Source organism: Humulus lupulus, chromosome 6, assembly GCF_963169125.1.
Source record: "Humulus lupulus chromosome 6, drHumLupu1.1, whole genome shotgun sequence".
Lineage (NCBI taxonomy): Eukaryota > Viridiplantae > Streptophyta > Magnoliopsida > Rosales > Cannabaceae > Humulus > Humulus lupulus.
Window position 1 is genome coordinate 7,676,604 of NC_084798.1, and position 14,941 is coordinate 7,691,544.

The 14,941-nt window shown below is 34.0% G+C and overlaps 1 protein-coding gene and 1 long non-coding RNA gene across 3 annotated transcripts; both read left to right on the top strand.

The window, feature by feature from the left end:
• The first annotated feature begins 243 nt into the window (after nt 1-243).
• LOC133781563 (uncharacterized) lies at nt 244-11,680 on the top strand. Of its 2 annotated transcripts, none has more exons than XR_009870151.1 (4): nt 244-346; nt 613-686; nt 2,300-2,397; nt 11,537-11,680. It is a non-coding gene; the product is annotated as an uncharacterized LOC133781563 (long non-coding RNA). The 2 variants fall into 2 exon arrangements; XR_009870150.1 differs by lacking the exon at nt 11,537-11,680 and adding an exon at nt 10,376-10,570.
• A 1,912-nt stretch (nt 11,681-13,592) lies between these two features.
• LOC133783749 (uncharacterized) lies at nt 13,593-14,206 on the top strand. Its single transcript, XM_062223387.1, has 2 exons — nt 13,593-13,626; nt 13,699-14,206. Exon 2 carries the CDS (start codon nt 13,705-13,707, stop codon nt 14,068-14,070), a length of 366 nt encoding a protein of 121 aa, XP_062079371.1. The 5' UTR covers nt 13,593-13,626; nt 13,699-13,704; the 3' UTR covers nt 14,071-14,206.
• Nucleotides 14,207-14,941: the final 735 nt, after the last annotated feature.

Sequence of the window (14,941 nt, forward strand, 5' to 3'; positions counted from 1 at the left end):
ATCGAAGTGACCAAGCACCGTCTCTCTCTCCAGCGCAAGACGACTCTCATCTCGATCACACACGGACACGGTAACTGAAATGTCCTGATTTGTTTTTTTTAGTATATTTAGAAATAACTTTTCTGTATTTGATTTCTTGAATCTTAATACATTCACTCACTCACTCCACTGGGCTGTGAAAAATTATAGATTTACTTGGGATTTTCTAATGATGTTTATACATAATAAGTTTATGGCTGTCATAGCTTATTCTTTTATAATTTGTGCAGAGTTTTGATCAAAAGAAGAATGGAAGATTCAGATTAGATGATTTCATATCTCTTTGTATATTTTTGCAGTCAGCTCGGTAAGTTTCTCTCGACAGAAATACAAGTTTTTTCTCGGAATAAAGAACAAAAGTTTTCTATGCTTAGAATGAATTTTATACACACTATCAATATGTCTCTCAGCATTGTATACATATTTTTTTTCCACACTCTTAATCATATAAAGGCGTTTGGCTTCAAGTGAAACTCTTGAACATGTATAATTTATCATCTACACCAGTTCAAAATGGTCATAAGCTCATAACGGAGGCTTACTCATTTTCTGCTGTTGTTTTGCTCGTTGCAGTAATATGTTTGATTCATTTGATACTGCTAAGCAGGGCCGGGTGACTCTTGATCTCAACCAATTTGTATATTGCAGTGAGTATTTTTTTTTTAATCTTTTTTAACAGTATAGTGCAAATAACACATGGGATTTTATTGCTTATTTATGTTATGTGAAGAAAAAAAACGAATTGAAGATAAATCATCGTGTTGATAGCTCTCTCTCATTCTTGGGTTTCTCACTTACCAGATCAACCAAGCTGTACTACTCAGTTTAGTTCAGATCTTACGAGCAATAATAATATGTCACTAGTGACAAAAACTAGTTCACCGATCCAGTTTTGTTGTACTAGTACTAATAGAAATGACATACAAAACTCCTCTACCAATACTAGTAGCACAAGTTTGACTTACCCTCCCGTTGACTTTGCTTCTTACAAAGCCTATCATAACTCCAATATTAACATTTCAAGCTGTGGAGATCAATTTTCCCCAGCTAGCTTCCTCTTTTCAGCCCCTCCAGATAATATATCTCCTTCCATGTTACTAAACACGTCTTCGGTGCTTGGAGATCATATGCATGATCATTTTGGCTCTAAGGCCTCTCATGATCATCAGGGTGTTGATTTGATCTGTGGAATATCACAGGACCAATGTACTAACGATGTTAATGTCTCCTGAGATCATTGCCACCACTCTTGACATAGATGGACGCAATGTTGGTGAGGTTTGAGTGCATAATAGAGCTACTCCAATGATTCTTTCACTTCTTCCTCATCAAATTCTGATAGTTCTGAATCTGGCAGCTCAATTTCGCAGCCTTGTTCATGCCAATTCCAAGCCCATTCAAGTAGGTACATTCTTTCTTCATCTAAGGTAGAGTCAGAATTTGGCCTGCCACTAACAAGCTCTAGAGCCACAACTCCAAAGGAAAAGATATCAGTTTTCTCTGTAAGGTGACCACGCATGGCATATTATGGTGCAAGATAACCAATTGTTCCAGCAACATGAGTACTTATATGAGTTTGTTTATCATCATAAAGTTTAGCCAAACCAAAATCTGATATTTTGGGAATGAGATTATAGTCAATGATGAAGAAGAAAGCCTTACTGTATGGAATAGTTCTGAGTCTAAAGTATTTGTGAATTGAGATACTATATTACTTGTATAGCTAGAATTAATGTTATTTGCAAAAATTCCAACATTGCTAAAAAATTACTGTATGGAATAGTTCTGAGTCTAGAGTATTTGTGAATTAATATCTTTGCTGAATTTTCATTCAGTTCTTTTATAAATATCAAGCTAGTAAACCTGCACTTTTGCTAATTGATTTTTTAATTATTAAATTATATATATTTTAAAACAGCTATTTTGTTACTTTTTCTAAATTTGTAAGTGAAGACATATTCTAGTTTCATTCATAATAAGTAAATTTTCTTCTGATTTCTTTTCTCTCATTGTTTTTGAATTTCTTTTTAGCTAGAATTACATTTTTATGCTTTATGGGATGTAAGGATTTTGGGGTTTTTGAGTTATGTTTGTTTGCAAGTTATGTTTTCTAAAAATTTTGTATAACTTTCATATCTGATTTTATTTTAGTTTTGATTGATTTTGAATGTGTAAATATGAGCATGATTGAATTCTTGTTGTTTTTATTGTTGATCATTATTTTCAATCAGAATTTAATTGTAATATGAATTTCTTGTAGTGCTTTGAGGTTTTGGGCTTGGTCTGGGTGGCTCTGTGATTTTTGAATTAGGCTTGGCGGCTTTAACACTTTTGGAATTTAGCCTTGGAAGCCTTGAGGTAACATTTTTATGATTTATAGTGATATCAAATCCTTACTAATCTGAAAGTTTGATGATGAATCATTGTCCTGAGGCACTTTTTGGTGCTTTGTTTATAGTTTTTGTGATTGGTTGTTTATGCATTTGAATTTGTCTATGCTATTTCTTTTGTATTTTGTCTTTGGTACTTTGTTTATGACTTGTTGTTAGTGGCTTTCCCTTTGTTGTTTATGTACTAAGATTGATTAAAAATGTAGTTTCTTTGGAAGATACTACAAAATAATAAAATAAAAAATCAGTAAATTAACACTATTTAATAAGCTTACTGTCATTTTCTATTGGTACTTAGTTTAGAGTTCAGAGACAAACTGTTATGGTTTACTTGCTTTGTGAAATATTAATAATTCATGTGGAAGAAGAAAAATTAAAGCCCCTTGTTTACTGGGGTGGAAATAATCTTTAAAGCCTCCTCCTGGGCAGTAGTAGTAACCTTTGAATATGTAAAAAAATATGTGCACCACATATATATACATACATATATTTATATGTTTCTATATAACGACAATAGTTCTTTTAATTCAATATTGTTTTTTTAAAAAAAAAGAAAGAATTAATAATAAAGATGCATTCATGAATCCTTGTGATAGATCAAATCCCATGTTACTGAATTGAACCTCCCCAAAAAATGCAATGTCCATGAGAGGTGCTTGTCTAGCAGCAACTTCCATGATTCTCAGTTTAGCTGCCCTAAGTAGCTGAACCATAACAATTTTCATTGTTTTCCTCATCCTTTTTAGCCTCTCCATTTTCATTTCACTTCCCCCAAATCAATCTCCCACTCTCTCTTCTTTCTTATTTTCCTAATTCATTTATAATAATCTACGAAAGAGAAAAATCTTTAATATTTACCATCCTTTCTTATTCTTTTTCTTGCTCTTGTTCTCCTCTGTGTTCTTTCTAGAATTTGGGTTCATCATCAGCTCTACCAACTACAACAAGGGACCCATTTTGTTGGTTCATGGATCGTCATTGGATAAATATACCAAATAAACTTTCAGCAGAATATGCTGCTGGAATGAATGAATTCATTAGTGTTGCAAGACACTCCATGGACTCCAATGGGATGGTTCTATGCCCTTGTTGTCGATGCGTGAATAAGAAATCACAATACATGCATGTGATAAAGTTGCACTTGATCACTGATGGATTTCTTAGTACTTACACAAGGTGGTATCACCATGGTGAGCAAGTAGAGGAAGTAGAAGATGATGGATTATTTGATACCGAGGATAATGTCGAAGATTCGGATCAGAGTGATGATTTGGCGGCAGGTCTTCATGATGCTATTGGTAGTAAGTATTTTGACATTGGTCCTGTAACGTCCCTAAGGTAGGGTACGTCTGCCACATACTCGTAATTCTAGGGTTTACGAGTATGTAAGGCACTTGACCAAAAGAATTAAATAAAATGATACGAAGAAATACAGAAAAAATTTAAACTTTTATATAAACTTATTATAAGAAATTATTACACGCATGAATACTTTGAATTTAAGGCAGCCATATGAAAACTCTAAACCATTATTGCATTGCTACTGAGTCCGTGCTCCACAAGTTGCTCAACAGCTAAAGCCACACCTGGAAAAATGTTGGAAAATAACATAATGAGCTAACGCTCAGTAAGCAAATCTCATGCATACACATACACATGAATGTCGTGAGTTTGTAGTGCACATATACTAATATGCTGACTTATATACTTATGCATTTCATTTATTGCTCATGCACTTTCAAACTTTACTTTTATGCTCTTTCTTTTAGTTTCACATTTTTATGGGCCCAATATCACTTGTGCACACTGTTTGATTCAGCCAATGCCTGCAGGGCTTGTTACACATATCATATAGAATCCCATGGGTTCTCCTCCGGCTAGCCATCATCTCAGCTAGGCTCATCATAACACTCATTTCATCGTTGCCATAGCGGCCATACTTATTACACATATGGAGGAGAAAGACGGAAACATGGCAAACATATCTGAATGGTCAACTCTGACCTAGCCCACACTAGTGGGCAGCCACTATAAGTCTTATAGACTTCCGTCTTCTTTACTGAACTTACTTGATTGCTTCATCAAAACAGTGGCACCCTTTTTAAACATCTTATTATCACTTTGCTTAAGACTTGTGTCATTAAAATGTTTAACTTTACATAAGACTTTTCAAGACATTTCATAACTTTTCTCATATTCATATGCATGGTCTTATATTACATAATAATGTATCACATAACTGTACATGCCATGCATACATGCTGATGCTGAAATGCCAATGTTCGTGTTCATGACTGATGTTGATGGTATTCAATCAAGGCATTGTATCACATCTCATATAACTCAAAACATCTTTAGTCATAATACATGAAGCTTTGGGTTGGTGGCGTTGTTATACCTTAACGTAGAGCTATGGCTCAGGTCTAAGGTTTCCAGCCTAAAAACTTAAACGCTTCATATATCATAACATATAACAAATCATGAACATAGAGTAATCCACATATCCATCAACATAAGAACACATACTTGCACATAATTCATATCATTCTTAACCAAGTAAGACATCTTTCGCATATCACAGAATTCATCAATTTCATATCACACAACACCCTTATGGTGTTCATATAACCATTCTTCACATACTTATCATATGCATCATCATCATACCATACTTAACTCATCAGATGTACACAATCAATGTAGTCATGCATCTTACACTTAAGCACAAAAGGTGAGATTTACTTACCTTAGGTCCTTAGCTTATTTTAAAACGGCTCACCAAGAGTCAATCAATCAAATCCATACAAATCCTATTCAAGGCACATAATTTATTAAATTCTATCTAATCCGTAAATATACACTATTGATAGTGTATATTAATCATACCAGAAACTATATAAATGATAATAATAATTATAATCCTAACAACAATAATAATTATTGTCTATAATTAAACTTATTTCGATATTAATAACAAAATACTTCAATAGCAATACGTATATGGATGTATATATTCAAATAGTCATTTTATAAAAGAAATCATATTTGTAACATAAAGTTGTAATAATCAATATAATGATAATAATATAAATATAAATATTTATATTATTATTAGTTAGTCATAATATCAATTCCAGTGATATAATAAATATACTTTCTCCAAACTTCACTGGTCTTACAAATATCAATAACTGTAGGAAACTAATATTTGATATTATTTTAATATTCAAATATTAATATACAATAATAATGGTTAGATAATAGGTTTACTATAAATCATACTTTTCATATATATATATATATGAATCTGTATTCTTGATTTACTTAACAAAATAATAACAATAATAATTAAAATTACTTAATCATAATAATTTCCATATTAATATAAAATCAATTAAATATGTATTTTTATACTTGATTTAATATCTAATATTTTTTAGAAAATTAGACAGCACAACGACTATAAAGTGGACAATTCCAAAATCAAAACCTGTATAAAAAATATATATAATCCCAGACAGCCAGTAAATTACAGAAAATATTCCATATATCAATAATATATAATTATATACCATAAATACACATAATAACAATTACTCTAATCAATCACAATTAAATCACAATATATAAGTTAAAGAAATTATACCAAAATGATCGGGTTCCACAATAAGTCAAACGATGATTTTCTGAGACTCAAAACGTACTTCGGAACCTCGAACACTAAGTTTCGACTGTCGGTCTACGGTGGATCGCGGTGGCTCGTGGTGGGCCCACCACCCAACTATGGTAGATGTAGGAACAAGTTATTGGGTTTTGAAGCCCACAACACGAGGAGCACGATGGTGGTGACGGATCGGCAAACGGATGCCCGAGGTGGCCGAATCGCAACTTTGAAGTCGCGGGGTGGCCGAACTTAAATCGAGTGGTTGAGGCGTTTAATCGGCGAGTGAGCTCTAGATTCCCGCGTGGGTCGATAGTTCGGAGGCCTCTGAATCCAACGGTCCGGCGCGTGGCTAAAAATGGTGGCCGGAAAGTACTCCTGCGTCGTCGGCAACAGTAACACGCAGAGAGAGAGAGAGAGAGAGAGAGAGAGAGAGAGAGAGAGAGTTTCTGAGGAGAGAGAGAGAGGGGCTCGGGTAAAATGAAAGGCTGAAGCCTTTTATTTTATTTTATTTTATTTATTTATTTATTTTTAAAAATTACACTTGGACCCAAAATACTAAAATTCTTTTCAAATAAGCCCTTTAGCCAAACTTTCTTAATTTTATAAAAATCCCCAATTAAAATTATATGACATTTGGGTCCAATACTTGACTACTCAAGTTTCTCTTTCTTTAATCTCATTAAAAACATAAAATCATATTTAAACACTATTTTTCCATTACTATTTCTTAAATTTGTAAAGTTGTACATTTTATGTATTAAAACTTTGATTTATAATAAATAAATGTATTATGAAAATGTTGGATATTACAGGTCCAACTAGTGACTTCAATGATGAATCTCCACTTAATGTGGATGACAAGTATGATGCATTGTTTGAGTCACTTCATAAGCCTTTGTACAATAATTGTAAAGGTTTCTCTGTCTTAAGCGCGACGATGAAGTTGATGAATCTCAAAGTGCTTAACAAATGGACAGATAAATCATTCGACGGTCTTTTGGAGCGTTTGAGAGAGATATTGTCCGAGGGTAATCAGTGCCCAAGGAATTATTACCAGACGAGGAAGCTTCTTTGTGAGGTGGGCTTAGGCTATGAGCAAATTGATGTTTGTCAATACGATTGTGCATTGTTTTATGGTGAGAATGCAAATGCAGTTGTCATGTCCTATATGCAAGTCTAGTCGTTATGTACGAAATCAAATCCCACATAAACGACTTAGATGGTTCCCAATCAAGGCACGACTTAAGAGAATGTTTAGTTCGAAGCACACTTCTAAAGATATGCGATGGCATAAAGAGGTACAGAAAAATGAACCCAGGATTTTACGTCATCCTGCTGATGGGGATGCTTGGAAGCATTTCGACAATGTGTATCCTGACTTTGCAGCTGATTCTAGGAGTGTACGAATGGGGTTGGCGTCAGATGGGTTTAACCCTTTCTCTAATATGACATCAACCTATAGTTTGTGGCCAGTGATATTAATTCTGTACAATATGCCACCTTGGGCTTCTCCTAATGGAACAAACTATCTCATGTCTTTGTTAATTCCAGGCCCTAAATCTCCTGGAAAAGATTATGATGTGTTCTTGATGCCATTAATTGAAGAGCTTAAAGAGTTATGGGATGGAGTCAATGCATATGATTTGTATGGTCAATGCATGTTTAAACTTCGAGCTGCAGTCTTGTGGACAATTAGTGATTTTCCTGCTTATGCATACTTGTCTGGGTGGAGCACTGCTGGTAAATTAGCATGTCCTGTTTGTCTTGAAGATACAAGATCTAGAAGAATAACTGACAAACAATGTTTCATGGGACATCGATGTTATTTGAAAAGAAACCATGCTTGGAGAAAAAGTAAAGAATATGATGGATCTACTGAATTACGTGGCCCTCCTAGAACTTTTACTGGTGACGACATTTTAAAGCAATTGGATGAAATTCCTATTCATACCCCTGGTAAAGCACCAAGTAATTCTTCTAGAAAACGTAAGCGTGGAGAGAAAGAGCTGAATTGGTGTAAAAGAAGTGTTTTGTTTGAATTGCCATACTGGTCAAAGCTCTTGCTGCGTCACAATCTTGATGTGATGCATATAGAGAAAAATGTATGTGATAACATTATTGGAACACTTTTAGACATTGAAGGCAAATCGAAAGACACTTTAAAAGCTCGTAAGGATTTACAAAATCTTAATATTCGTGAAGAGCTTTGGCTGAAGAAGGACCTATCTAATAACAAGCTTGAAAAACCTTATGCTAGTTACACTTTGACAAGAGAAGAATGCAAAGATTTTTGTAAATTCATTCAAAGTGTTAGATTACCGGATGGATATGCTTCGAATATTAGTCAATGTGTAACAGATAATGACAAACTAGGAGGAATGAAAACTCATGATTGTCATGTTTTACTTCATAAGATATTACCAGCTGCATTACTTCCTTTTCTGACAGACAACATTCGTGGTACTTTGATTAAACTCTGCCAATTCTTTCAAAAAATTTGTGCAAAAACATTACAAATTTCTAACATAGAAGAATTGAGAGATGGAATTGTAATAATTTTGTGCAAGTTGGAAAAGATATTTCCCCCATCATTTTTTACCATAATGGTTCATCTTTGTGTTCACCTACCCGATCAAGTGTTATTAGGTGGTCCAGTTGCTTCGAGATGGATGTTTGGGACAGAGCGCCATATGGGTTTATACAAGAAATATGTGAGAAACATGTCTCGGCCTGATGGTTCAATAGCAGAAGCTTTTGTTGTAGATGAAGCTGTAACTTTCTTGTCAAGATATGTTTCTAACATAGAGACAAGATTCACATGACCCGAGCGTAATTGGGATATACCTTCTCCAAATCATAAGTTAGATGTTTTCAACTCCAATGTTCGTCCATTAGGGGCATCTACTATCAAATTGCTTCAAAATTGGAGACAAGTCGTTCAATGGTATATATTGAACAATTTTGTAGATGATATCCAACATTTTATCGAGTAAGTAACAATTTCTTTTATTCTTCTAAATTATCTCAACAAAATATCATTTACTTATTCATAGAATTGAATTTGAATGTAGTGATCATATAAAGTTGTTGGAAGAAAAAGGTCTTTCAGATTCAGAAGTTGCCTTAGAGCACAAAGAACAATTTCCTTCTTGGTTTAAGAATAAAGTAAGAGATTATCTTTAATGGTTTCTTACTAAATTCTTAAGTTGTGACCTCATTCATCATAATTCAAATTCTTTCATACTACAGGCGTCTCAAATGCGAGTTCAAAAATCACCTCTTGCCAATGATGATTTGTACTCTTTATCTCAATGTCCACTTGAACGGTACAACACCTACCAAAGTTGTATTGTAAATGGTGTTCGATTTCGATGTAAAGAGCGTGACGATACTCTTAAGACACAATGTTCTGGAATTTGCACTGAAGGTGATCATGACAATATTAATATCCTATACTATGGTGTCTTGATTGAGATTTTGCAGTTGTCATTCGTTTTAGATCGGAAGGTGTTCTTATTTCGTTGCAAGTGGTATAACTCTAATCCAAAAGGTAGATCAATTGTTGTGGATCATAATTTGACTTCCATCAATACATCTACTGATTGGTATTCTAATGAACCATTTATCTTGGCAACTCAAGCACAACAAGTTTTCTATTTGCTTGATATGAAGCGTGGTTCAAATTGGCGGATTGTTCAAAAAGTAAATCATCGATCTATTTATGACATTCCTGAAATTATGGAAGAGACAGTAAATAATGATGTGTTTCAAGAAGAAGAATCATTTCAATTTCCACCTTTTCAACCAACTGAGGATTTCATTGAAAGTTCGTCTTTAGTTCGATTAGATGTTCCTTCTGTAACTCTTTCAGACCAACTTGTTGTTGATTTACTTTTAAACCAAAATCAAAATGTTGACAAGGATAGTGACTTAGATGAAGATTTTGATGAAGGAAATATATTCTCTAATAATGAAACATTTCTCTCAAGTGATGACACAAAAAGTTATACTGAATCAGAATGTGATGATGATGCAGATTCTTAATTCATAGTTACTCATCTTGTCATTGATCAGTTAGTGCCTCGTGAAATTTGTCTACAAATGTTCTTCCCCAACTAGCCAACTAGCCAAGCACCCTGTACACAAGCAGAAATACAAGTACAGAAACTAAGGTTTGCAAAATCTGAGATGAAACAAGATATCCAGATTCTTAATTCATAGTTAGTTTCTTAATATTTCTAAATATTTATTTACTAATCATTTTCTATGTTTTATTTCACAGAATTTTAGTCATGGCACCTGGTCGTCGCACCACTCGATCTACTGCTCAAAGTCAACAAGTTGAACCAATCATTCATCCTCCTGCTCCACCTTCACAAGTTGTTCGCACTACTCGGTCGAGAATAGAGAATCAACAAGTTGAACCAGTCATTGATCCTCCTGCTCCACCTACACAAGTTATTCGCACTACGGTCGAGTTTAGAGAATCAACAAGTTTGTCGCACCACTCGATCTACGGTACTCAGTCAACGACCTAGAACCACCGCACAATCTAATGTAGAGAGAGAACACCCTCAAGGCTCCACACACCCTACTGTACAGGGTGAACAAATCAATGTGACGACCCATTTTGATACCGAAGATGATAATCAATCTTCCCAAGTTCCATCAGGTAAATTTAATGTCTTTCATGTTCATTTCTTTAAATTTCTATTTATTTCAATTAATATTATATTGTATAGTAGGACAAACATCCTTTAAGCCACGTGGAGTTACTCGCGGCTTGACAACTACAACTATAGCTAAGGCATCATCAACTGGAAAGTTGTCATTGACTTTTAATGCGGAGTGTCGTCAACCAATTTGTACTAATGCTGAGAATTTAATAATGAGATTGGATTCATTATTCGGAATCATGGTACATTTCATTATAAAGAGTGGCGAATGGTCCCAGAAGATGTGAGAGCTCCATTGCGACACTATCTTTTGGTAAGTCATTTCACAATATTACATTTATATCTGTAATATTTATAATTAATATTGTTTTATTTTATGTTATAGGAACATTTTGACATCAACTTGAATGATGAGACAACTAAAAAATGCATTGATGAGCAAATGAGAAAAGCTTGGAAGGGTCATAAGTAAAAGCTGCACTTATATTTCAAAGAAATTGGAGGAGAAAATGATCTTGAGATGGCCAAGAGCAAACGTCATCCAGACTTAAAAGAAGAACATCAAGAAGATTGGATGATTTTGTGTGATCGTTGGTGTTCTCCTGAATTTAAGGTAACATTTTTTAGTATTTTGTTTTGTCTTTGATTTACAGATTTTAGTGTTAAACTGTTCAATAAAGTTTGTAATAAATAGACATTGTGTTGTTCAAAAGAAAATGTTGTGTAAAATTTTTTCTAATAAATTTTATTTGGATTTATTTCTTTAGGAAAGAGCATTAAAGAATACTACCAATCGATCAAAGAGGAAATGGGAGTTGAAAAATGGTTCAGTCTCCACACCACGACATCACATTCGACATGGAATGGTGTTAACTTCTCCTACCGGTCAAATTGAGACATGGCGTCTAAAGCATTATGATGCTGAGTGTAATGACCCACTAATCTAGACTTTTGGACCATTAACGAAACTATACATACAAATTCTTACTAAAACTTACATTTGCAAAAATACCATAATTTTATTAGGTAACTTGTAGAAATAAAAGTTACTTACATAAATACCAAAAAGGATATGGGATCCCATTGTCTTTAAAAACAAAACATGATTTAAGGTAAAAAGACATTACATAAATAGTGCGGAAAATACATGTAAAAAGACATAAAATAGAAACTACATCCTCGAATCGAATAACGCTCGGCTCCTTGACTCCATTCACCATCGATACACAATCCCAAGCATCCACGAACCTTACCGCCTCTTAAAGCTATTTTCCTGCACATAAAACAAAAAGAAATGAGCCTAATGCCTAGCAAGGAAAATCTAACACATAGTCATAAACATAATTTCATAAGAAACATAAACACTTTACATAACACTTAATACATACACTTATTATAATGACCATTATTACTTGGGGTCCCATAGACTAAACAAGCATATGCCCATGGGATTAGTGGGGTCCTACTAGCTAAGTAGGTCATATGCCCATAACCCATTTGGGGTCTTGTTAGTCATATGGGTCATATGCCCAAGCCTACAAACATAAATGCATACATATCATAACACATTTAACAACATAAAACATAAGATAACATAAGCATATAACATATTGATTCTAGCCTATTTTCCTTACCAAAGTTACCGGGATATGTGGACTGAGTTGGGACTTTTGGAACACTCCTAAAACCATAATGAACAAGAGTGAGTCTAAAGAAGGAAAAGAGATGAAAAGGAATGGGAAGACTGAACCATTTGAAAAACATGCTTACCGAAACTTATGTGCTCAAGAACTTAGATTTCCTAACCAAAATAAGAATGAGGTTAGGAAACTGAATAGAAGGCTATGAGATAGAAAATAACATAAAACAATGAGCAAGAGTTTTGGTTTACCTCAAAGACTTGAAAGACCAATCTACACCACAACCGAAATACTATAGAACCTCACTTCCCAAAGTGTTTGATAAGCTTATGATGTTTAAGCTTATGATTTTCCCAAACCAGGTGTTTACACTCTCACACTCACTTAACACTAGCAGCTTCTGAACTTAGAGCAAAAGGTGAATAATGGCTGGGTACTAGGTCCTATTTATAGAGTTTGGGAATGAAAGTATCTTGATTTTACTTGAATAAAAATAATGGCTTTTTAGGTGAAAATAATTTGAATAATTGTTCAGCAGAGGCTGAAGACTCGTTCAAAAGATGCTGGACTTATGAAGGAGTTTGAATGGCTGAAAGGAAAAGAATTCAAAAATGTTTGAAAACATGTTGGAGGAGGCGATATATCACCCCCTGTAGGCGATATATCGCCTGGGCCAGTATGCCCGAGGCAACCGTGCATCGTTTCGTGTTTTCCGTATTTACGTGCTGCGATATATCGGCACACGCTGAATATTTAAACACGAAATTACACATTTTTAGCTAAGTTTGAATGGAGTAAACAGCCTTGACTAAGCCCTCAACGTATTCAAAGCTGCTGACTGACCTTATAACATTCAAACTTTACCCTTATTTAATTTAATCCTAAAAAATACTTAATCCTTAATAACCCATTCATAACATGTGCTTAAAATCCTATTGGTTGATATCTAAACCTTATAATATAACAAATATTATCCTTAATATCAGTCATATAATCAAACCTTAGGTTATACTTAATATTCTTAAACTATAGGTTAAACTTAGAAAATCTATAAGTACTACTATGAGTGTCCAAATAATTCCCGGTCTGAACCAAAAATCCACAGTTACAAAGATAATACTATACATACTATAATACTACTAAATAATTAGCTAAGTAAAGTTCTTGGACTCTACACTGAGAAAGGATGGACTGGAATAGAGCTCGGGCCATTATATGTAAGTAATTTAAATTTTTATTTATTATATTTATTATATTTCTTACTAATAATTAATTAAATATAATATTAGGATAAAATGATGGAGTTAAGGGGTCAACATCCTCCAGAAGAATTGTCTGATAAAGAGATTATGGAGCGTGTACTTGGACGTAATTCGGTATACTTGCGAGGGTGGGGACGGTCTCCTAGTGTCACAACTTCTACTTCACATCGTGAAAATATTGTGGGTAATCAACCAACTTATGAAGAGTTACTTGAACGACTTAATGATACAACTTCCCGCCTTAATGCTACTAGCGAACAACTTAGTGTAGTTGTGGATATACTTCGTCATAACAATTTGATGGCACCGCCTCCACCACCTCCAACAGACCAAGCTTCAGATGCAAATTTAAGAGAGTCGCCATCTATTTCAGTTCGGGAGTCACAAGATGATTCTTAGTTTATTTACATTAATTTTACTAAGGAATGAACTTTATGAAGTTTTTTTTATTTTGGTAGGGGTAACCTTAAAATGATAACTTTATAACTTATTTTAGTATTGAACATTATAAAGAATTTTAGCATTAAATATTTTATTATTGAATGGTTTTTTTCTAGTTCATTTCTAATATAGAACATTTACAAATAACTGTTATTATCTTTTACCTACACATAACCATTAAATTTAAACAAAATATAAATTGTGTAACAAACCAATAAAATAATGCTATGTGGGCTAATAAAATGATGCCACGCAGGATGCCATGTAGGATGCCACGTAGGATGCCACGTCATCAAACACGTCATCTGATGACTCATCAATTGATTTACAACTTAGTGGGGTCCACTGATTCTTTTACCTACCAGTGTTAATAAGTGTAGGTAAAGACTCTTTCCCCACTAACTTTTACCTACCAATCTCTACCAATTCAATATTGGTAGGTAAACCATATTACCCACCATTAGGCTAGTTTTACCTACACTTATAATTGGTAGGTAAAGACCCCATTTTCTTGTAGTGAATTCTCCCCTACTTAAAAGAATTTCGTCCTCGAAATTTACTTACCAAACATCTCGGGATACCGCTCCCTTATATATTCCTCTAATTCACATAACTATTTCTACGAGTTTCTAACTATATCCCGGCTTTGACCAATATCCACAAAAACTAAAATTATACAACTACTACTACTACTACTATCTAGCTAAGTAAAATTTCGGGATGCTACAATTCTCCCCTACTTAAAAGAATTTCGTCCTCGAAATTTACTTACCAAACATCTCGGGATACCGCTCCCTTATATATTCCTCCAATTCCCATGTGGCCTCTC